Raw genomic sequence first — 22,925 nt, 5'->3', positions numbered from 1 at the left:
ACACGCCGTTTGCCATGTTATTTGTCTTTTTGCCATTTTAGATGCCACGTACACATTGTGACAAAAATATCAATAATGAATAAAATTATCTCGCGGGTAAAAATTTGCGTTATTTTTTTCAAGTGATGCTTTGAAAGTCAAGACAAAAGCTTTCTTCTAGGTTAGGTTGGTGCTACCTCAACATTGAGCTCGAAATAGTTCCTCTTTGGTGCCTTTGTTTGTGGAAAACCCTATTTGGGAGAAGCGAAGGATATTAGCTAGTCGTTTTTTTTTGGACTAAAGCTAGTCGTTGATGCACTGGAATTAGTAGTTGCTATCTTATCCTATTTGAGCACGTCTTGATAAGGGTCGCTTATGGAAGCTTCTTTACAATTACTGTGACCTGGAATGAATACTGCAAATTTTTTTCTACTGTTGCAAGTAACATTTCTCCTAATATGCGCATAATTCACATCATGATGGCTCATCCAAACAAAGATTACTCCAACAAGAGACAGAGAAATTTGAACAAGACAATTAGAGTAGGAATTCTGAAACCTGTACTTGAGTCTTAAAACTTAACCCTTGACAGCTACCTACTTAAATCATTCCATTAACTTTGTTAGGTTTTAGTGGATGGAAGTGGATGTGACTTTTATTTATTAGTAATCCCATGTGATTGAAAAAACATGTGCAACCTAACGTTCAAATGTTAGAATTTAGAATATGAAAGTGGAAGGACTCTAGCGCATTGTCATGACAAGTTTTAAGATCTATTACCTAACTGTCCCTTACTCTAAACACGTGATTCATAATGACTATGCTAAGCACATAACCACTCCGCCAAAAGGTTATGCCTCGCACTTTTGAATTAACTAATAAATCAAGTTGCCTTGGATCGGAAGTGAATTGTCCAAGTACCATGAAAGCGAGAGAGAAAGAGAGAGAGAGCCCTGATCAAAAATCTCCAAATCCCATCAAGTATTGGCGTCATCCATCGCAAGTTCGCCTAATGGGGTCCTGGACAAGGGAAGTTGTGGGGGATATAAACAAGTATAAAACCACGGAGACAATTCCAGCAAGTGGCCTTTTGTTTTTCTTGCGAGGAGTGCTTTTTTTTTTTTTTTTTTTTTTTTTCCTCAAGCGGTTTTACTTTCTCCGTGTCCACGGTGGTATCCGCTACTTGCATCAGTTCTTTCGGTTGGCGCCAAATGAATAACACATGGTATGCCACCCGGATAATAGACGAACACTCCCCATTCACCTCTCCTCTGCCTGCCCCCAGTTCTTACATGCTCTTCTCCACCTTGCTCTCGCCCTTAAAGGTCCTGCCTTTAGCCTCGGAGGAACGATTTCTGGTTGAATTCTCTTCTGGGCTCTCGTCATTTGAAGGTATCACCTCGGAACTCTTCCTCCTCTTCTTATTCTTCGGACGCAGCAACTTGGGTCTTCATCGCTCGGAACTGGGTTTCGTAAATTCAGGGTTTCTTTTAATGTTTGTGTCGTTCGACACTTGATTTGTTGGTTCTTTAATGCGCTGAGCAATCATTCACGTCTTGCTCGTTTCGGGTGTGCTCTTCCTTGTCGCGCCTCTTCGTTTCGAATGCTTCTTCTCGTGTTCCTCTGTCAGGTTTCTGTTGTATTTCCTTGCTTTTTATGCAATGTGGAAACCGATTCGTTGAGGAACTATTGAGATTTGGGCAGGAACTAGTTGCTTGACCCCATGCAGCTTTTAAGTAGTCCCTAAAGTTGACTTCTTGATAAACCAATTTCAGTTAAAATTGTTTTTTTTTTTTAAAAATAAATTATCTTCTGTGAAGTTCTTGAATTGCGTTTGTTCGTTTGCACAGCGCGAAGAGAAATGGCAAGCGCTGGCATTATCTTGTGCCTAATGAGGCAGACGAAGTATTTCTGAACATGGGGCTGTTTAGGGATTTTTTCTTTTTTTTTTAATGGCAACTTGCGCATGTGTGCCTGCATAGTTGAAATATCTTAATTTGCTTTTTAGAATAGCAGAAATCACTTTCAGGGTGGTGGTCACGTACATGTTCACGGAATGCTACCATCTTACATGTCAAATTGATAACTTGCTATCTTTGGTCCCATTTATAACTCTAATATATCGTCCTCCATGATTTGCCCCTTTGCATTTACTAGACAATCTCACCAGCATCTTTGTAGAGAATTGTTCTTCCTTTTTCTGGGAAAGGTACTATATGAATCAGATAGTTCCAGTCACTTAAAATTTGGGTTTTTCTTTTTAAGAGAGGTCCCGCTTCATATTTTCTTGTCCCATTAAAACCAGCCCCTTGTTATATTTCTTGAAGCTACTTTCATCAAGCCTGTAACTAATAAATGGAACTTGGTGATACGAGAAGATCACGAGGCTATGGCAATCCCCCGTGGAAATTCTCCGGCAGGCAAGTGCAGTGCACTTTCTTTCTGGTTTGCTGTAATTTGATGTCCGAATTTGATCTTCTTAAAGCATATATTTTTTTCCATCCAGTGCCCTGTATCAGCTTCACCTTGTGAAAGCAGAAACAGCTCGAGCGTTCATTCCGAAAGAGTTCAGATTAGTTGAAGCTTTTGGGTATTCATCAGTTGCCCTACTTTTCTGAATCAAGAAGTGACAAGTGTGAACTTACAGCACTGTTTTCTTCTTTGCATGTTAATGTGAGTTTGTTGCTTTTATAGATATACACTGGGTGGATTCTTTTTGGCCAGTTATGATGACAGTCCAGCTGGGGTCTTCGATGAGGTTGCGTGGTTGATAATTACTTTGTGAAATCTTAATATTGTGCCTTTCATCGATGAAAGTGGCAACTTTGTGCCGAGAACGTACCTTCTTGAAGCTCAAACTGCAGAAGTTTGCCTAAAAAATTTAAAGGAAAAATAGTTCTGAAGATAAAGTGATGTTTTCAGAGTTTTGATGTTTCATTAACATTTAAACTGTATATTTTCCCAGCTTGTGGTGATTGCGGGAATTGTATGGAACCCACCAACATCTTGCGCGTAAGTTTCCTCCTATTTCTTTTGCGCTGTGTGCTTAAGACTGTTGATTTCGCCATGAGACCGTCTGATGCTTTTCTTGTGAAATGGTTGGGAACCTGGAAACGCTTTAAAAGCTGGAAGCATCTCGGTTTGCACGAAAAAGTCTGCAATAATAACTAAGCACTTGAAACTATGTTCTTTAGAAGCCAGGAATTTGTACTGTAGTCAGTATCAAATTGTCATGTGTTTTCAGTATATTCAGAAAGAATCACTTACTGCACAAAATCACATGAGCTACTCCATATTTTTCTGCAAGTGGACTAGACAACATGTCAATTTTATACATTTTGCTTTTAGTTCATGTAATGAGAATAACCAGTGAGCTACCCTATATTTTTCTACAAGTGGACGCCAGCATGTCATTCTTTAACATCTTGCTCGTTGTTCACGTACTAAAAATAACCACTCTGTGAATTAGCCAGAAGAAACTGCAATTTTTTAGTGTGGTTTTATTTGTTCCATCATGTTGGTGACTGTTGGCAATTTTGTGACTATTGTGTGATGATATACTCTTTTAATGAGTGCAGCATCATTTTTTTATTTGCGTTTGTTTTGATAATAGCCTTCATAATTCTAGGTTTTCTTTTAGCATTTAGGTTGTCAATAATGTAATGGAGTAAATTCTTAAAACAGGTGGGCTGCTAAGGTGCTTGTTAACAGTGATGAGGCTTGTGATCATGGACGGAAGGTGGAAACTTGACCTGGACTGCCTACTAATGTCGAATTATATATGTTTTGAACTGTAAATATTTTTAGGGATAGCATCCCACTCTATAGATGTTTAATTAATGTTGCTTTCCTTTCTCTAAGTTGGAGTTTTTCCATATTGAAAGCTTTCAAATAATCATATCTTGTTTGCTGATAGCTGAATTAGAAAAAGTCTGAATCAAAATTAGAATTGCTATAGCTCTACATTAGTGACATTTCGTGAGTTTACAGCACACCGGTAGCAGAAAGCCATACCTGTGGATGTTATTGACTTTGAAGAGCTTTTGCACCTCATTGTGGAAATGTTGCTGAAATGTTGTTGTGACTGTGAACTACTAACACTACTTTAACTCTATGGAGAAGTTGATATCAAGCTTACATTCTCTTTGTCAGGATGTTGGGCTTCCAAGTCAGGTTGCCAGGTTTTCAAAAGTAAGCTCGGGCTATACTTTTTGTTTGCTCTTGTTTACTATCAACATGTTGCATTTCCATGTATACAGAATCTCAAACTCTTCAAGATTTTCTTCTTTAAATGCTATATTCTATGCAGCAAATGCTCTATACGGATCCTGTTGGTTTGCCATGTAGTCATGTTAAAAAAAACAATGTATTCCAAATTTATTGAGCTGCTGAGATTGACATATCTCACCACATGGCCATAGGGGCTGGCTGCTGTTCATTAACAAAACACTCAAAATGAGGAAATACTCTCATGGAACACAAGCATTATAAGTGAACTATTTACTTTGAATGCGTAAAATAAGAGTAAGATTGTGTAGCCCCAGGAGTATCCTATAAACCCCAAGAATGTCCAAGAATATGTTTTGTCCTGACCATTTAGTACTCAGATTTCCCCCTGTTTTCTTTTCCTTCTCTATTTACTTCATGAGTTTTCTCGTCCATATTGTTAGCTTGCCTGTTGTGCTTCTTTAAATGTTATTATTTTGTGAAGTATTTGATGTTTAATTGAAAAACTATGAACATGTCTGATGTATGTGAAGTTTTTCAGAGAATTACTCCAGTCTTAAGGCGACCAGAGAACCGAAAGAATGGGTTTCTAAATATGCTCGGTGTTGGTGCTAATCGTTCGAAGGACCAGATGGATGTTCACGTGTCCGAAATCAAGGATCATTCAGCATTGGATGTTTGTAGCATCAGTCTCACAACTATAGGTACATTTTGGCGAGTGACTTATTTTATTCTCTTCGATACAATCAAAACTGATTTTGGGGACTTTCCTGCCATTTGGTATGCTAAATCTATCAGTGTTAAATAGTTGATTTGACCAACTTTCTTCGTTCACTTCAGTGACTTATTTCAACTCTAGCTTCTCTTATCTTCAATTGAATGGACCCTCCTGCTGATTTATGTAAGCCGTAGTCAGACTTCTTTGTGGAAACGAATAATGGAAGCCTAACCATCTACTTTTGTTTCTCTAATGATTATTGCAAATCTTTCACATAGTTCTGGCTCAAAATGGAGCAGGTTCATGCTCCTTGGATCCATATGATCTGAATCAATGAATCACGTGCATTCACATGTGAAGAAGCAGGTGGACCCCACTGGATTGAATGGTTCAGATGCATAGGGAGTGCATGCACTCTGTCCACCCTGTAATAACATAACGCATATCAACTGTTTGCAGCCTCTCTGCTCATGGAGAGATGTTTCTGTAATGACTTACCTTAGATACTGTGTAATGCTCTGGAATAGAACAGCAGCTATGCTAAAAGGTGATATTGAATCATCACTCTAGTCTTATTACATGGGGTTATTGAGGAATTTAAACTTTATCCATTTTTTTGGCACTTGTCTTATATTTGATGATAGTTCCTTCCCAGTCCATGAGATAAAGAGCTAAATGAACTTGCTTGAATTCTGTTTTTACATTTGAGGCAGTGATGATTCCTCTTTCCATCATTTTCTTAACTGACATGGATATCTTGCTCGGCATAACCTTTTCATCAAATACTACTGAGTTATATTCTCATTAAATTTATGCTTACAAGGAGCAATACACAAGGGGTTTGAGCCCTTCATGTTCTTTGGGTGCTGGGGTAAACTTGCTCTGCCTCTCAGCATTGAACTCGGTCCCTGTTGAGAATAGGTTCACTATTTAGTACCTCAAGAAATTATCTATTCTGTGTGGCATTGCCCGTATATATTATATCCTTGTTCTTATATCTCGTTTCAATGCCATCTGAACTGTGAGATTTGTAATGAAGCGCCTGCGTTGAAGGTGGACAAGTGGAGCAGCCCAGTAATCAGAATGTCACTTCCTAGTTTCAGGTGACACCTTTCAACGATAATGATCTCTAATCCAACTTCGTGCCGCTAATCATCAGACTGTCTTGTGTATTGCAGTGGTCGCACAGAGTACAATCCCAACCTCCTCAAATATTCCTGCCAGATCGAATGCAGGTTGTTCCTCTCATTGCTTTTGTGTGTTTTGGCTACTTGCTATAGGTTCATTATAAGGGAAATTACGTGAGGGCTTGAAACTTGAGAAGGGCTTAAAACTTGAAATTGTGATAGAGCCAGATTAGGTTTTAGAAACAGAGCCATGCTTTTAGGTTTCTCTTCAATATCCTATTGTATCAGATGGCACGAAAGATTTATGAAAATGGTGTCAGAATTTTTGCCTGCTTACTTTCTGTGGTAATACGAGTCTATGGCTGTCCCAAAACATCAGAAAGTCATTTTTTTCCCTCCCCTTTCTCTTCAAACCTGAAGATTTTACAAATAAATTCCTGTTTGCAGAAGAGTTTTTGTGATTGAAGGACTTGCTGCTTTTACTTCTAACAGCGGCATACCATTGTCAGACATGGTCACTGATTCATGTGTTCTGGTTTTAGGGTGCGACTGGTATCTCCAGCCAAAGTGTTAAGGCTGTCTCATGCTTTAAGAGACGACAGCGACCAAACTTCACAATCCCGAGTTTCCAATCTGCCGGACTTGACGAGCGAGGAATTCATGGCTAATGGGCAAGATCCCAGTGTATCGGTTATGTTATCAAAGCCCATACTAGCTTTGGAGTTCAGAAGCCTGAAAATGCAGGTGGAAGCTCCCATTCTAGTGACCCAGTGAGCTTAGAAGATCGTCTAGGCTCTGCTTGAGTATTTTTCTCTGTAGACAGTTCTTATATGATTCGGCTCTATTGTCTTGTACAGCGCCTTGCTCATAGTTTTCTTCCTATCGCTGATAAGAGCTATAGCACTCGAATTGTCTTCACGAGTTTTGGAACTGCATCTTAAAAATGAATATATAAAAGCTATTATCGTGTGAAACTTTGAGACGTGGACGACCTCATCTGACTCTGTATACAGGTCATGCGAACGATCATCTAGACATTTTCATTCGAGTCAAGTTGGCCACTCATTCGGAGATTTTATCACTAAAACTGTCTTCATCCATTTTTAATATACATTTGCCGTATTGAAAAATGAAAGAAAATGGCATTTGCGTATGAAATTTCGAGACCTCATCGGACTCGTATACAGGTCATATGAACACTCATCTCGACTTCTTATTCAAATCAAGTTCGCCACTTACTCCGAGAGTTCGTCATCATACAAGTCTTCTACTCTTAAATGAATTGATCATGCTTTTGAGCGTGAGGAACGGACAAGTACATAGTTCTTAAGTAAATTTTTCCGCAAGTCTGTGTACAAGAGAGCATGTATCAATGAGTCTGATCTGATCATTACCAGTTCCATACCAAAGTACATCTCAGTTGGTACTTCAATGATCTTATCATCAACTGCACAAGTGCCGCGCTTGAATAAATCATGAACAACAGACCATCTTCATCGGCAGATGATATCTTGATTTGCTCAGTTCTCATCCACCTCCTTTATTCATGCAGTTACTTACGAACAGAACGAGAAAACAAATTTTCTTCTATTTCGATTCTCATATATCTTCTATTTCTTTCCTTCTCAAGAGATTTACAGACTTCTACATTCCATAGGGTGGACAAGCCAGAGCTACAAACCAAAAAACCAATTAAATTTTCCATTCTCACGAGGCAAACAACAGCTATTCTTTGCATCCAAACTTTGTTCACACTCTCAGGTTCATTTCCTAAATCTGATCTATAGATCAGAATACTTCTGGTAGAGGCTGCCCTTGCAAGAAGGATTTGAAGAGGACGAGTGACCTCTGAGGCTGTGAGAACGGCGCTTCGTGTGATGCTCCTCTGATGGTGGCAAACGAAAGGACATTGCCATAAACTTGAGTCCACCCACCAACCTGAAGGTCATCAGACGATTAAATATTCCTCGATCACTTTCTGATTCTTCGGGCGAGATAAGAGGCTTTCACAGGTTCCTAAATCACAGAAATGAAAAGTAAATTTACCTGCTGGCCCTGAAACCATACTCTATAAGGAATGGTGGTGTTCAGGCCTAATTTTTCTGCCAACCCATGGACAAGCCTCCGACTTCCAGTTAGAGGTATTACAGAATCTTGGTCTCCACTGTATCGTGAGCATGAAAATCACTGGAGTTACTTATTTCTGAAGAGCACACGAAGTATGTATCCAATCATGTTGGTCAGGAATTTCAACAATTAAGAAGAAATTTACCTGTAAACTAGAACAGGGATTCCGGCCTTTATTAGTTTGCCTAGGATAGTGATAGTCGGTATTTCCAAGTTTGTCAAATCATAATCAAGAACACTGCGATTTGAGAAATTAGAATAAGCGAGAGTTAATAGAGAGAAGTCAAAAAGCCGTGATCGGTTAGAAGACAAGAGAAAGAGAACATTACTCGCTGCAAACAGCCCATTTGCGAACTCCTACGAGCCGGGCATGGAGGGCTTTCTGGACATCTTGTCTATTAAGATAATTAACCGTCTCATCTTCCACACACACGTCTATAGTGTCAGTAACTTGCTGCGAATTGTTACTCAAGTGAGAGAGTTTTAGACAAATGAAGCCAAGATACAGTGACACAGATAGTTTTTAATGGGGCAAATCTGTGTTTGATATGCGGACTCACCTGAGGACTAAGGCGTCTAGATTGGGACATTACGGATGCTATACAAACATCAAGTGTAACATCGTAGTTGTCGACGAACTTGCTTGTTTCTTTGTTAACTTGACTCATCACCCGCGAGCAAATAGGTGAAACGGAACCTTCGGCGTATTCTCTCACGTACCTCGAGTAATTGCAGATGGAGGTGAACATTTTGTACGTCGTATCTGAAATCAATCCGTGTGACCAAAAAAACTCGGCCCTCGAGTTGAAGTCAGTAGCGAATTCAAGAACCGGATTACCCAGCTGTAATAGAAGTTGGAAAACGATAACTTTTCGGTAAGATCAGCGTTGCCTCAAGCATCGTGCATCCAGCCTCAAATTAGGCTGAAAACTGAAAAGTACGTGATGAGCGAGCGATACTCACAGCAATGCCTTTCAGATTGAACATCTTCTCCTTTCTGTTGATTTGAAGCATGAGTTCTGCCAGTTGGGGAACATAGTGACCTGATTTTTATACAGAAAATAGATGCTTAGGATCAGTGTCAACTCATTGCGTCATGTCTGAATGACCTTAAAATAGTCACGGTTGAAAAACATTATACCTGCGTAGCTCTCCCCAGTAATGAACAAGTTACTGTTTTTGTATTGTGGGAATTTGACAAACCATCCTTGCAAGAACACCAGATTGTCCCTCGCTATAGACAAAGATTGAAGAAGTTTCAGAAAAGAACGGACTCTGAAAAAGTTTTAAGCTAGTGTCAACTCAAAAAGAAGAGACAAAAAGACAACAGTGGAACTTGAAACATCGAATAAGAGTAAAGGTGAGGGACTACACGTAGTGCCGCGCCATCAAGAAAGATTCTTTAGAACTCTCGGGTGCAAAAAGAACCCAAAGAAAGATTTTGCACGAAGAATATAACGCAGTGAATTGGAAGATGCAAAAGTGGGAAAGGATCAGAGAGACCCAGCTCGCTTTTTCTCTTTTTTTCAGATCACCAGCTGGTCTTTTCAAAATTTTGATTTTTCTCAACCCATGTGGAACTCGATAAGATTTGAATGTTTTGCAGATCAAGAAAGAAGACAAAGTCAAGTCTTTTGCTTCGTTTTCCATTTTTCCTTTGCTATGACAAGGGATAGAGGCATAAAGCAAATGGAACATGCCAGTGATCTTGTCATTAACAGCTTCATAAGACGAGGTATCGGTAGAATAAGAGAACCCAACTCCAATCGGCGCTTCCAAGTACAACATGTTGGCTTCTGCATTTCAAGAACAAACGGAGGTACAAAATCTTTTGAGCTCCTCGCAAGTTGAAAAAGAAAAGCTGAGAAAAATGGTTCATCTTTGCAGTTTGCATGAACTTTTTAGTACCTCTGTTCCAGCTGTACTCATTCCTGACGAGCGCATCTCCACTAGGCCTAAATGGGCCGTTCTCAGAAAACGCTCCAACTCCAAGAGACGAACAACCGGGCCCTGAAAAAATCACACGAAGAACACACTAACCCAGATCAGAAAACGCGGGCGTGATTTTCACCACATCATAATTGCGCACTACTCGTTCGGGAATGAGTTCGAGGACCTCCATTGAGCCAAAGAACGAGGGGCTTCGAAGCCGGGTCCAGCTCTGCTTCCGCGAAGTAGTAAAACAGAGCCCGCTGCTGCTTCTCGTCAACGGTCACATAACCCGAGTACTGCCGGAACCCGACGGGAGGCTGGCCGGGTAACCGGGGGATGCTGTCCAGCATAGCGGGAAACGATTCCACCGCCGGGGCATGAGATAGGAGGTGCAGCAATGAAAGGGCCATCGACATGGCGACCCATCTTGAGGACGAAGGCATTGTACAACGTTCTTGCTCGAGCATTCACTGAAAAGAGAGAGAGAGAGAGAGATGAGAAGCAAGTACGAGGCCCGAGTGGAGAGAGAGGGGGTAGTATATAAAGACGGTGTCTGTTTTTTGCTGTCAAAAGAGATGAACTTTTTTGAGGGGGAGAGAGGAAAGATAATTCGAGCTTTTGTTTGTTTGTTTGCTGCACAGGGAGAGCAGAGCAGAGAGAGGGGTTGGAGCTGAAAGTGATGCGGGAGGCCCACGTGACCAGTGAGTGGGACCATGCTTGCTTGCGAGTCTTGCGAATTGGGTTTTCCTCCCTCAGTAAAATATTAATTCACAAAAAAAAAGATATTTTTTCACTCTTTTTTATTTATATTGTAACAACGTGTGATTACTCTTCTGGCTCTTTATAAATCAATTTTCTAAATAAACAGTATATCCTCATGATCTGTCTCCATCCACTGTCATCAGTCATGTCAGGATATTTTGACATTTGGCTAAACGAAACTAAATGTGATATTGGAATGCAATTTTTATTATAACCGTTAAAATATTTAAATAATAAGTCACGTCTTAAACTTTTAAAATAATGAATTATGTTATCTCAAAATCTCACGTGATATCTATCTTAAGTTCTGAGTTTAAATCTTCCAAAACCTTATTTGTTTCTCCGCTTAAATTTTCATACTTAGTATTGGGCAAATAATGACCGGACTAAATGTGAGGGAGAATGTTAATGTATTTAAATATTAAATCATGCTTTAATCTAATCGCTTAAGTTTTTAAAACAATTGAATTATCGTGTCAACAAATTACGAAAAATGTACTAATGATCATATGGGATTTAGACGTTGGATGATATCCTCCCCTTTTACTTGTTTCTATGGTCATGCTACTTGACTTTCAGTGTTATAACGACTAGAAAAGTTTGATTTCCAACAAATGATAAGTTCATGCACTTTTCTACATAGGCTAAACTCTTGTGGCGGAAGGTCATAGACCTATCGAGCATTGCATGTTACTTGACTTTTAGATTGAAGTACAGTGTAATATCATTTATTGTGACCTAGATCCCAAACGAAGTAAAAGAATTTCAAGATAGTAATCATTGAATACAACTCACTAATCATCGAGCATTACTTATGGCAAAACGGGGTTTCATTATAAAAGTATTGGAGCCCTATAATTTTTAAAATTAGCTTCAAACATAATGTGACAAATTACCATCAAATATTCCTGCATGAATCATTTATCAAAGCACCTTACTACAATTCATGACGTTGTTCATGGGGGGCAAGAATGGGAAGCATCCTCCATATCTCTAAAGACGCACAGTCTTGCTAGCAAAGTAGTTGACGCCACAGCATGTTGCCGTGAATCTATTCCGATCGAGTTTATTATCAAGTGGAAATAAAATACATGCATATCAACATGCCAAATTCAAACATTGGAGCAGTCCAGCTTACTTAAGACTGTTCCTAGCCAAGAGGGAAGGAATAGAACGGTGCGAGAAAACGAAAAGAGAGGAGGAGAATCAAAATGCTGACCTTTTATTACTCTTTTGTTTTGTTTAAAAAAAGCATTTGGGCCAAAAACCCAAAAAAAGAAAAAGAGAAAAAGAGGGGGGAAAAGAAGGAGAAGAAAACCCCTGGTGCTTTTGGACGAGTGTGAAAGAATAGAACACCAATGCGAAGCCAAAGTCTCAAATTTCGATGGAAAAGAAAGGGACTTTACAGGATTTCAACTTTGTTTTTTCTTTTACACCTGTTCTGGCGAAATCCTGAAACTCAGAACCGGTGACATTGTGCGCACCAAGAAATTTTTTTCAATCTGATAATAAACAGGGAAAAGTCATGGGGAAATGATGATACCTGCGGGCACATGTCAGCTTGAGGAATAAAAATGTCCGATGCCCTCTTTTTGGTTTTTCCCATGAAAATGCTCGAGTACGTGCCGTTCCAAGTCCAAACCCACATCTTATTGCTCCATTCATCAGTAATCTCTGCAAGGGTTTTGTGTATTGGGCTGTGTTTGACGGTTGACTATGATCGTATCCTTACTGATATTCCATTGTAATTGAATGAACTGAACCATCCCGAGTAGGGTTTAAATTGCTCAAATCCCCAGATTTTGCACATATATTTGGTTCCTGTGGAGGGGGTTTTCTCAGTCAGCACGTTTGCCCTTTTTTTGTGTACCATGCATAATACAGATTCAAACACTATATAGCACGTCAACAATAAAGCATCCTTACATGCCGTGGTTCTCTTGTAGATTGTGAAAGCGGGAAAGCTATTGACGCAGCGAGTGACTTGCGTATTTTACACGAGTTTCTCATCTCCCCTTTTTTTTCTTTTTCGATTAAGCTTTTTCTTTCTACCTTCTCAATAAGTTCATTTGGGAGCTGCTTAACTCTTCTTCCGATACCGTATCTTGATCTCCTATGGCTGTTTAGTCCGAAAGACCAGTCTTCAATCGGCCCCCCCAAAGCTGCAGATCTTGTCCATGCCACAACAATTGGTTTCTATATTCATCTGGTTCACGCTTCTGATCATGCAGAATCATTCTCTGGGAAGTTATACCACTGTGCGTGTGCTCATCTCTAGGTTAATGGAGAGGGGTAGTAGTGGTGACCACATTGACCAAGGCAGTGAAAGGGCGAGTAGTGCATGTGAAGCTTTCTCCTGAATCTTGGCACGGAAGTAAAGCTGGCTTTTCATTTTCTGTGAAGATATATGTTTGACCAAATTACTCCTTTATTATACCATAGTTTGCTTTATTAGTGCAAAATTCAAAAGCAAGACAACTTTCTTTGCTGATAATGCCATTTTTTCTCATTGCGCTTTGTCAGCCCCGAAAAGGGTAATGCGCGTTTATACCCCACAAGGCCACAATATGCCTTCGTTTGACTCTCAATATCAATCCACTAATGTCTCTTTCCCACAGCGATTAATCTGATAAGATGAAAGTAACAACGAAACGACATAAGAGTCTTGCTCTGTCATTCGAAGAATGCACAAAGAATGCACAAAGTCAAGTATCTAGAGATGTTTGCTTATTCTTGTAAGAATTTATTAGGGTTGGTTATTGACCAACGTGAAGATTGAAGCAGGATCAAACTCCGGTATCTCTAACCAGAAGATATTGTCCTTTGACAAAAGGACACAAGCGAATCATAAGGGCTTTGACTAAAGAAAATGGAGGAGCCACGGGAGGTGGCACGTTACACAAAATATTCGAAAGAAAACGATCACTGTGTGTGGAGCTGAATGAGCCAGGCGCAGAGGAAGTCCCAAGGATTTAGCCGCTCGGAAATTTCGGTGATTGGTGGAGTGCTCGAGGCAATGTGAATGTAAAACATAACTGAAACCGATGTCGCATTTTGAATGCGCACCGGACATGTGAAGAATCCGCTTAAATACATAGATTTAAGTTTTCAGAAATTTAAATGCAAAATTGTTGGGATGTATATCAAACGCACTATAAAAATCAAAATTTTTTATTACGTCAATTGTGTGTAATCAATGTATAACATCTTTATTTGAGTCACAAAAGATAAAAAGCCTGTACTGGAAGCTCACATTATAGAAACTCCTAAAGCTACACGCAAATTCCAAACCTTCCCGAGAGTCCATTATCTCTCTCTTTCACCGACTGTGCGTTAAAGTTGACGATGGGGTCAAGAGGGCAATGATATCCACTCAAGCATGTTGGGGGAAAACAAGAGGTTTTTCAATGCCAGGCCTGTGCAGACATGCTCAATAGCGACATTATTTTTTAGCCAACCCTTTGGACCAACCCTTTTGACAGAGACAAAAGGCAACAGGACAAACAAAAGAAGCATAGACCTCTCTACAACGAAAAGCACACTGCATATTTTTTCTCTCTAACTTTGAAGTTTTAGGAAATAAATCAAATGATTTCCTTTCTCTTCCTCCTTCTAAAGGAGTGGCGGCCCACCTTTTCTAACTCCCATACAAACTTTCACAACTGGGTGAGGATGAATGATGATGAGATGGTCTCCACAGAATTTAAAATAAAGATCAGCGAGGCATTTGATTTGCAGGAGTGGCCCTCACTCAAGCACACATTATCCACACTAATCATGATCTTTTCCAATAATAATTAGGGCAATTTTTTTTTTTAAAAAAAAGAAAAAGAAAAACCTCAAAATGCATCTTCTTCTGCTTCCCTTCCTTCACGGCGATGTCTCTCTTCCATTGTTTCGAATTCAATGAGAGCTGATCAATAGAAAACAAATTTCACGATCCTCATCAAGAAGCACGAAACCCTCTTGTAAGTCGGCCGTATCGTGGATAACTAATATATCGTTCTGTTGATCCACGGTTGAGTGCCGATGGCCTCTTCTCGACTAAACCAGCAAGCATTGAATTAACTTAGGTGGATTTTGATTAACGTAATGATGACGTAAATGTTGCGTGGAGAATTACACAATACAGAAAGCATCAAGAACCGTGACACCAGATGAGGATTAGGTCGAAATCAACCTTTTGGAAAATGGGTTAGGAACATGAGAGTGTGGTGTCCTCCTTCCCTCTTCTATGCCCCTCATGCCCACACCTTTCACCAGAAAGAAATCATTTTTCCATTCGTTCCCGCTGGCGAACCCGAGGAGGTCCCATGCCGCCACTATAATAATGTTTTTCTTTCGGACCACATGCCCAACGACAGGCGCGATCAATAGCCTTTCTGTGTCCTGTGCTTTTTGGTGAGTTTTGCCGTTAGATAACAGCGTAGCGTAAATTAATATAAGATGAATAGATTAATCTATGCATAAACATCGATTAGTGCTTAGTTGGATGAGAAGAGACAGAGAGCAAACAAACCTGCAGCGCGTGCTAGTGAGAGAGAGAGAAACCACTGATGAGAAAATTTAGGGAGGGACCTCAGGGAGAGAGGCCCACTTACAGGATTCCTGGCCTTTCAATGGCCATTTTACAAGCTTCCACCGAGGAAAATGACAAGGCCTATTTTCTATTTTTAAATACATTTCCTCTTCTTTAAGTTTTTTGCCTCAATGTAAATTCGGCTCGGCTTAGCTAACTATCTGTGCTGTAGTGCCATGTCCTCTTCACGTTTACAGCTGCTTCTTCATGAAAAGAGGGGCTCCGCAGGAAAACAATACCAATGCTCGATGTGGCGGTGCAATTTTTTGAACCTAGAGATAATTTACTGCCTAATTCAAACCTAAAGATGAAGGATTACACTGTTCATACTAAGAAAGATTTTGTCAGCTCTTTCGATAAATTAAGGAATTCCAATTGAAGATAAAAAGAAAAGACAACTGAGCTGATGTTCACTTAAATTATTAACTCACGGATTTCGTCAACACGGTGTAGTCTCGAAATAGTGGTTTGTCTATTAAATTAAAACTCTTGTGTGCCTGGTAACTAAGGTTGTAGCCAAAGTGGCTTGATAGTATAAATGTTGGATCGAGGTCCGCAAACGACTCATCTCGTGAGGAAGAAAGATTGAGGGAGAAGAAATTATTACATGGTTTATAAATCATTTGGATCAAGATCATTTGAACCGTTAATCATTTTAGCCCTGCCTTTGGCCCACATGATGCAATATTTTTTCCCCGAGGGAGACCTCGCTGCTTAAAGCAAGCATCAAAGTTGCCTAAGGAATTTGTCCCAAAAAATATGATTTGGGCCTGAGTCGTGCAATAGAGGCTACTGGACCGTTTTGGGCCAATCTCTGACGTGCCCATCCGCATTTCTAATTCTACAAAAAAAAAAAAAAAAAAAAAGTGGAGGAGCTATTGAGCATCTTTGTCAGTAGAAGTCAACCAATACGGATCATTCTAAATTCTCTAAGTGTACCGTTCCCTCATTATCTAGTTCAATAATTTTTCGTCGATATTTTACCATTACCGTGTGATATTTTGAGAGAATTCCTAAATTAATGGTTTGGTATCATTTCTTTAATGGTAGAAAGTTTATATAAAATTTCATTTTCTCCCATCAAATATAGTTCGATCGCAGAAAAAGAAATTTTAAAAAACAATGTGACAGAAAGAAAACACGCCCTATTAAGGCCTTTCATTACAAGTTGCAGAACACACGAAGCATCCAGGAGCGTTCACCTTGCAAAGACCACACCCAGATACACCTGCTACGATAAAAAAGCACAAGACACTTCCATAGCTTATACCATCAAACATCCGAAAGACAGGAACTGACTGAATCAACAAGATGACCAGATGTAAACTATTTGTTCGGCCCCACTTTCTTCACTTGAACATGGAGAAAGGGTTGATGGGCTCGGCGCCAGGTTCTGGCACATCTTCGAGCTTCTTGCAATCCTCGGGCAGCAACGTGATTGACAGCCCCATCCCGGAATCGTTGAGATCGTCGCCGAACCTCCAAAACGAGTCCCCCCACGCGGGATCGGCGAACAGTTCATCGTAAGCTGTTGTGGCTGATGCTGCGGCCTTGTCGTCAAGATCGATGAAGCTCCACGAGGGTTTCCTCTTTAACGGGTTCGCATCGATGAAGCTCGACGAGGGTTCCGTCGCAGGCAGGTTCATCTCATCGGCCTCGACCTCGACCTCGACCGCGCCAGTGTTTGCGAGCTGTTCCATCGCAGGGTCCTTCTCGGTGCCTTGGCTTGTGTTCAAGGAGGCACATGATGGTGGTGGCGGCAAAAGTAAAGCAGTATTGATGATGATGTTCTTGGTATTGTCTGAACTGAGCTGGTATCTTGTTGGCCTATCATTCTTCGTCCCACTAATGGCCTGTCCGTAAAAGCAGTAATGACAGCGAGAGAAATCATATAAATCTGATCTTATTTGATCTGCTGCAACAAAGGGTAAGTAAGCCAAATCCTTGAGGTGGGAATTCACGATCCCCACATTGATTATCAAGAAAGCTTCGCAATGCAAGTTAATCAATCATAGCCTCGTAAATATTAAAACACTATATTAATGAAGATAGTGGAGAACTAACGACGGAGATTTGAACAAATAAATTGTCACTTAATGGTCGTTTCAATAAGGTAAAGTCATTTTTATTTTAGTTTTATGGAGGAATATTTGCTGTATTGGCTTCACTTGTAATTATCCATTTCTTAAAGTTATGGGTTGTACCAACTCAATTTCCATATTATATAAGTTTGCATCCTGAAAATATTTCATTATGAATATATTACTGACTATATCACCATATATACTGCATACTAAGAAGTAAACGGGTATTAACAAGCTAACAATAAACTAGAAAACTCAATCATTTTTTCCAAGGCATGTTTTCATATATCGTATGCATTAAATCAAGGTAATTTTGAAGTAAATCTCAATTACTTTATAGTGCAATTTTTTCTTCTCTTTATTTGTCTCAATCTAAATTAGAAAGTAATATCCCAATTAGAGTTTATATATAGGTTAAAACAACGAAAAATCTAAATTCGGCAAGAACTGCGGTCAAGCACCTAATAGGTGTAATTACATAAAGACAAATCTTTCTCGGTCTTGTAAAGTTGATCGAGACCCTATCTTGGGATAATTTTTATTTCGCAGTACTGATCCCTACCATTGAATTTTCTTGTGTCCTTTTTGCCCTTAATGTGGACGCACACCAAGTAGAAAAGCAATATTGTAGTAGATGAAGATGAGATGCGATGCTTACGTAATTTCCAGTCTCGCGATCTTTGTACCACTTGACACTATCTCCCCAGTCCAATTTCTTTCCCAGAACGAACTCTCCTGCCGAATTTCGAGTTGATTAGGAACTTGTTTATTGACTTAATTAATTGATTAGCAGTTATTTAAGAAATGAAGACCGAATTAATGAAAATAAAGAGATAGGGAAGAACTAGATTTGGGCTCACTGGTATTATCGACAAGGTACATTCTACCACCAGAATTAAGCCAGAACCTATAGAATGGACGAGAGAAATCCATAAGAAGAATAAGCAAGAAATGGTAAGTCATGTAATAAGCAAAATTTATTAAGACTCCATTTGTTTCGCAAAAGGTATATGATCGCTTCTATCGCTTGAAATAATTAGTTTATGATAAATTTTATCATTGACAATAATTCATAACTAAAACTTTTTGTGGATGATGAAAATATTTTCCGTTTATTCATTTTTTGTAAGCGCTATAAGCGAAATTTTTAAGAAAATATTTTATAAATCATTCATCTTCCATGAAACAAATAGAGCCTTCCTCCAATAATAAATCTTATTTATTTATTTATTTTTGCTAGATTCATTCCCTTTCCCCATCCCCATCCCCGTAGATAATGAATTAATTAAAAGCGTGAGTGAAAATTAATTAATTGCTTACTTATAGCATTATACGTGGTAAGGCCCCGCCAATTTGATTGTCACGGTCAAAGCTAATTGAAGCAAGTTTTTTTTTTATGAAAACAGAGATCCTATGTGTACTAAGAACTATTACAAAATCTGGTTTACTAAGTGACTTGACCGGATCCGATTGGATACTTATTTAAACATCCAATAGAACTTTTCCACGTGGCATTTAGAGAACATAGTTGTCATTTAACATATAAACCGGGTGTTTAAATTCGAGACGAACCTGAACCTGAAAGTCCACACCATCTTGCAGTCCATGTCGTCCACAAACATCCACATGCCCTCTTTTTCATAAATTGGAGGGAAGCACAGTTCAGCCACAAACTGGACAAAGAATTAGATAGTAAATCATATTCAGTAACCAAGCAATATTTATTATTTAGCACATGTATTTAATTCGCACAAATGTTATTATTTGAAATGACTCGAATGGTAATATTTTTTTGGCAACAAATGCATTAATGCCTCATTTGAGAAATGAGGAAAAATTGGGATACAAATTTTTGAGCGGAAAATTCGATAATTTAAATTTGCGGAATAGAGGAGGAAAAATTTGAAATTCGAGACATTTTTCTCTCTTTTTCCCCTCCCTCTCTTTGATGCTACTTTTGTTCATGTTTTCCCTTTGTTTCAATTGGGTTCTCTATCCAACATGAGAAAAAGAGTCCAGCTGAATTCATTTTATTTTTTAGAGGTCGAAATGCGATGATAATGACATGAGGAAATTGATCTTCTCCATTAAAATTTAAAAAAAGGTCATAGGATAGTTTTGCAGGAATAAGTTCTCCCGCCAGTTAAGTTTTTTCAAATCAATGTTTGCAGAAAACAAAAGGTTTCTAACATCTTTAAGAAAAGCAAAACTTCAGATGTAATTGGTTGATTTAATCAGTATAAACTAGATCAGGTACCAAACTTAGTGATTAACACAATATAGACTGGAACACATAACCTTATTATTAAATTTGGAGTAAATTTAAGTCTGCATTTTGACTCAAAAGTGCTCTACAAATCATAAGCTCCATACAGGCTTATACCAATAGATTCATTCCCTGTGCCCTATCCATCCTGAAGCATACACATCCGCATTCTGCTCGAACCAAATCATTGTTTTTTTTCACTATGGGCGATATTTATTGTTTTTTCTACTAGAAAAAAATCTGAGTGCATATAATTGAAACAAAAATCTCATGCACGTATGGAATGGATGAGTAAGATGGTTTGTGTTCTACTAGAAATAATGTACTCGAAACCCTAATGAAAGACACAGACCTTTGGTATCACAATGCGACCCAGGCCGCTTACGTCACTGTACTGAAGCCTCTTCTCAAAGAGGAAATCCATATTGCAAGGATTAATAACCTGAAAAGTAGGGAAACTTGGAGCATTAATACAAGAGCTGTGCTAAACACAATTCAACTCGTTTGTCTCAATAACTCTGTTACTATACATACCCATTCCAAACAAACGAAGTTTTTCTTTAGAAAAGTGAAAGAATTAGAAGCGTGAGCGACAACAAATAAACCTTTTAAGTCTTACGTGATCATTGGATAACGTATTTTTGGATAAAGTGTAACGAAGATTGTGAAGAAGAAAGCGACAAGACAAACGATCATGTATTAAATATGGATGTATGTTCCGACAGGTTAGGAGTGCCGACTTTCCTAATTGTGACTCGGAATCATTGTTTTGATTGTCGCATGTCAATAGATAATTTGACTGAAAAAGTTTACTAAGAAAACAATGCGTAATTATGGCAAATCCAAGGTGAAGAATAAATTGTAGGATATAACATTTCATGCTAAAAAAAGATTTACCGAAGGGTTTATGATGGAAAACCCTTGATTATTGTTCGAACCCTAGCCTTACTTAAATATGCCATGGTGAAAGACCATCTATATTCATTTTTGAAAGACTTCGATCAACCTCAAAGCGGAGATTCATCCTTACCTTTCAAAACCCCTAATTGAATAGTGATGACATAAAAAGCTATAAAAGTTTTTTTTTTTTTTGGTATATATACTCTGGTTTATCTTTATCTTTTTGGACCACTTTTTTTCTGGTGTATATACTCTCGTGTTTAGTGACATACAAAGTTAAGCATAGTCTCAGCAAAGAAGAAGAGAAGGCATAAACTTGTAACGGCTAGAGCCTAGAATGCAGCTGAACAGCTAGAAATGGAGTCATGCAATTTAACACTTTCAAGGTCCATCAAATTCTCAACAATAGAGAGCATCACCATTTTACTTACAGAGTTTTATGAACTTCTGTTCACTTCATCCTGCAAAACAAATCTTAGCAGACTGAAGAATCTATCAAATCCTACGATCTCCTTGTTTTTTTTTTTTTTTTTTTTTTTGAGAGAGAGAGGTCAACTTGATGGATCTGATAGACAAAATGATCGGACCCCAGAAAACCTTGAAAGTGTTGTGAAGGAAAAGCATAACACCGGAAAGCTCTTTGCTTAGCAGAGGAAAAAACACTAGAAGCCATTTTTTTCTCAACAAAAAAGAGTAACCATGACATGAACGCCCTCAAGGTGGAAGAAAGATTCTTCTTTTTGAAGAGAAAAAGGGCCTGTCAATGCTTACGCGGGGAGGCGGAGGCGGTGGGGGATGTGTGGATGGGCGGCCCGACCTCGGCTGGGTGGCACGGTGAGCCATCACGCTCTGAATGGCACTCGAGTACCTAAGGATCCTTCGACGGCACCTCCTCTCGGCCTTGGAGTAGCAGTCAAGCTCTTGGTCGTTCACGCTGTTGAAGAGGGCCTGAAGGCTATCCTGACGAGCCATTGTGGACCGTCCCATTTTTGCAAAACCAGAAAAACCGTGAGAACCCATGCTTCATTTATATAGTCGGGAAATTGGTGAAGAGAGAGAGAGAGAGAACGGAAACCATGGTGTCTCGGTGTGGCAGCAGGTGGTCTCGAGCGAGTGACAACGGGCAAAAAAGGATGCGAAACCAGTCGTCTCGATATCGTTTTGAGCCACAAACGAAGAATACTATTGCTCGTTTGCTAAATTGATTTTACCAAGTACTGTGATGCAGCGATTAAAAAGTTTCGCAGGCCCGTTTAAGCATTTAACAAAAATTTGCCACGTGTTACTTGATAAATCAAGAGTTAGTAGGGGAGTCTCATTAAATATCTCATCCTAACCTATCGTATTAGAAGAGACGAAGAAGGGCCCAATAAACGACGAAATGTTTTGATAAATTACATTAAATCATAGATCGAGAGATTTCAAAATAGGTCTATTAACCGTGAGCTGAAACTACTATGTAGGAAGAGACTGTATGAATGTAAGTGCCTTTTTCTAGCTAGACCATTTTGGTTCTAACATAATGTCAATAAAGCTATCGGATTGGGCCAACTGCACATGAGACTTATACAATCTAATGGTTCACTTGAATTGAGCTTCATATGGACGAGGATCATGCAATAATTGCCCTTAATAAGTTTAATTACCTACTGTGCATATGAGGAGCGAGTACTCATATTAATATATTAGACTAATCACGAATATTTCAGGAACTTATAGAATCCATAGGATCCCACTTAAAAAAGACAAGTCGACATATAGCTCATGATTATTTGTTTAACACATTACCCCTAAAATGAGTTTATACAACATATATCCACATTTTGCAGATCCTGTTATTTTTTAATTTGCAATTGATGATTATGACTGAACCTCAAGAACCAAAAACTTCTCATGAAATGTTTGCTCGGGGGAAAATTAGGGAAGTAAATGGGATGAAGGTTGGCAGAGAACGATGACACCGGTGGAAGGTGCATTCATTGTTTCTGTTGCGGGTCTTTTGTTGTCTTGCGATTGAGTGCTCTTGAATTTGTTTTAGCGAAAAGGAGTGATTTCCGGATTAGGGTTTTGAACGAAAAGCTTTACGTGGTGATGTCAACGGCGTGAGCGTCCTGACTCGTGAGCGTTTCTTCTTCTGTAACTTTTGGACTTCGTACGGTGAACCGGAAAAAAGCTTTGCTGGCGGAAGAAGGGACGAGTGGACGGTGGGATCGAAAAGTAGATG

The 22,925-nt window shown here is 39.2% G+C and overlaps 2 protein-coding genes across 4 annotated transcripts; one reads left to right on the top strand and one right to left on the bottom strand.

Annotated features, from left to right (window-relative positions):
• Positions 1-1,110: 1,110 nt before the first annotated feature.
• On the top strand, positions 1,111-7,031 carry LOC104433723 (protein NEOXANTHIN-DEFICIENT 1). Of its 3 annotated transcripts, XM_010046572.3 has the most exons (12): positions 1,111-1,371; positions 2,137-2,188; positions 2,307-2,399; positions 2,486-2,569; positions 2,674-2,737; positions 2,945-2,991; positions 3,664-3,718; positions 4,132-4,170; positions 4,748-4,910; positions 5,964-6,027; positions 6,103-6,159; positions 6,594-7,031. In XM_010046572.3, exons 3-12 carry the CDS (start codon positions 2,335-2,337, stop codon positions 6,823-6,825), a joined length of 870 nt encoding a protein of 289 aa, XP_010044874.1. In that variant the 5' UTR covers positions 1,111-1,371; positions 2,137-2,188; positions 2,307-2,334; the 3' UTR covers positions 6,826-7,031. The 3 variants fall into 3 exon arrangements, with proteins under 3 accessions (XP_010044874.1, XP_010044872.1, XP_018724692.1); XM_010046570.3 differs by lacking the exon at positions 2,137-2,188; XM_018869147.2 differs by lacking the exons at positions 1,111-1,371; positions 2,137-2,188 and having other exon boundaries at positions 2,204-2,399.
• Positions 7,032-7,416: 385 nt separating this feature from the next.
• On the bottom strand, positions 7,417-10,633 carry LOC104433722 (serine carboxypeptidase-like 45). The gene is made up of 10 exons (XM_018869146.2): positions 10,295-10,633; positions 10,087-10,188; positions 9,879-9,974; positions 9,320-9,412; positions 9,142-9,221; positions 8,739-9,020; positions 8,508-8,632; positions 8,324-8,416; positions 8,098-8,215; positions 7,417-7,989 (listed from the first exon to the last, which is right to left on the bottom strand). Exons 1-10 carry the CDS (start codon positions 10,575-10,577, stop codon positions 7,840-7,842), a joined length of 1,422 nt encoding a protein of 473 aa, XP_018724691.1. The 5' UTR covers positions 10,578-10,633; the 3' UTR covers positions 7,417-7,839.
• Between the last annotated feature and the right edge of the window lie 12,292 nt (positions 10,634-22,925).

Source organism: Eucalyptus grandis, chromosome 2 (assembly GCF_016545825.1).
Source record: "Eucalyptus grandis isolate ANBG69807.140 chromosome 2, ASM1654582v1, whole genome shotgun sequence".
NCBI classification, from domain to species: Eukaryota; Viridiplantae; Streptophyta; class Magnoliopsida; order Myrtales; family Myrtaceae; genus Eucalyptus; species Eucalyptus grandis.
This window is presented reverse-complemented; position numbering and strand designations above follow the sequence as displayed.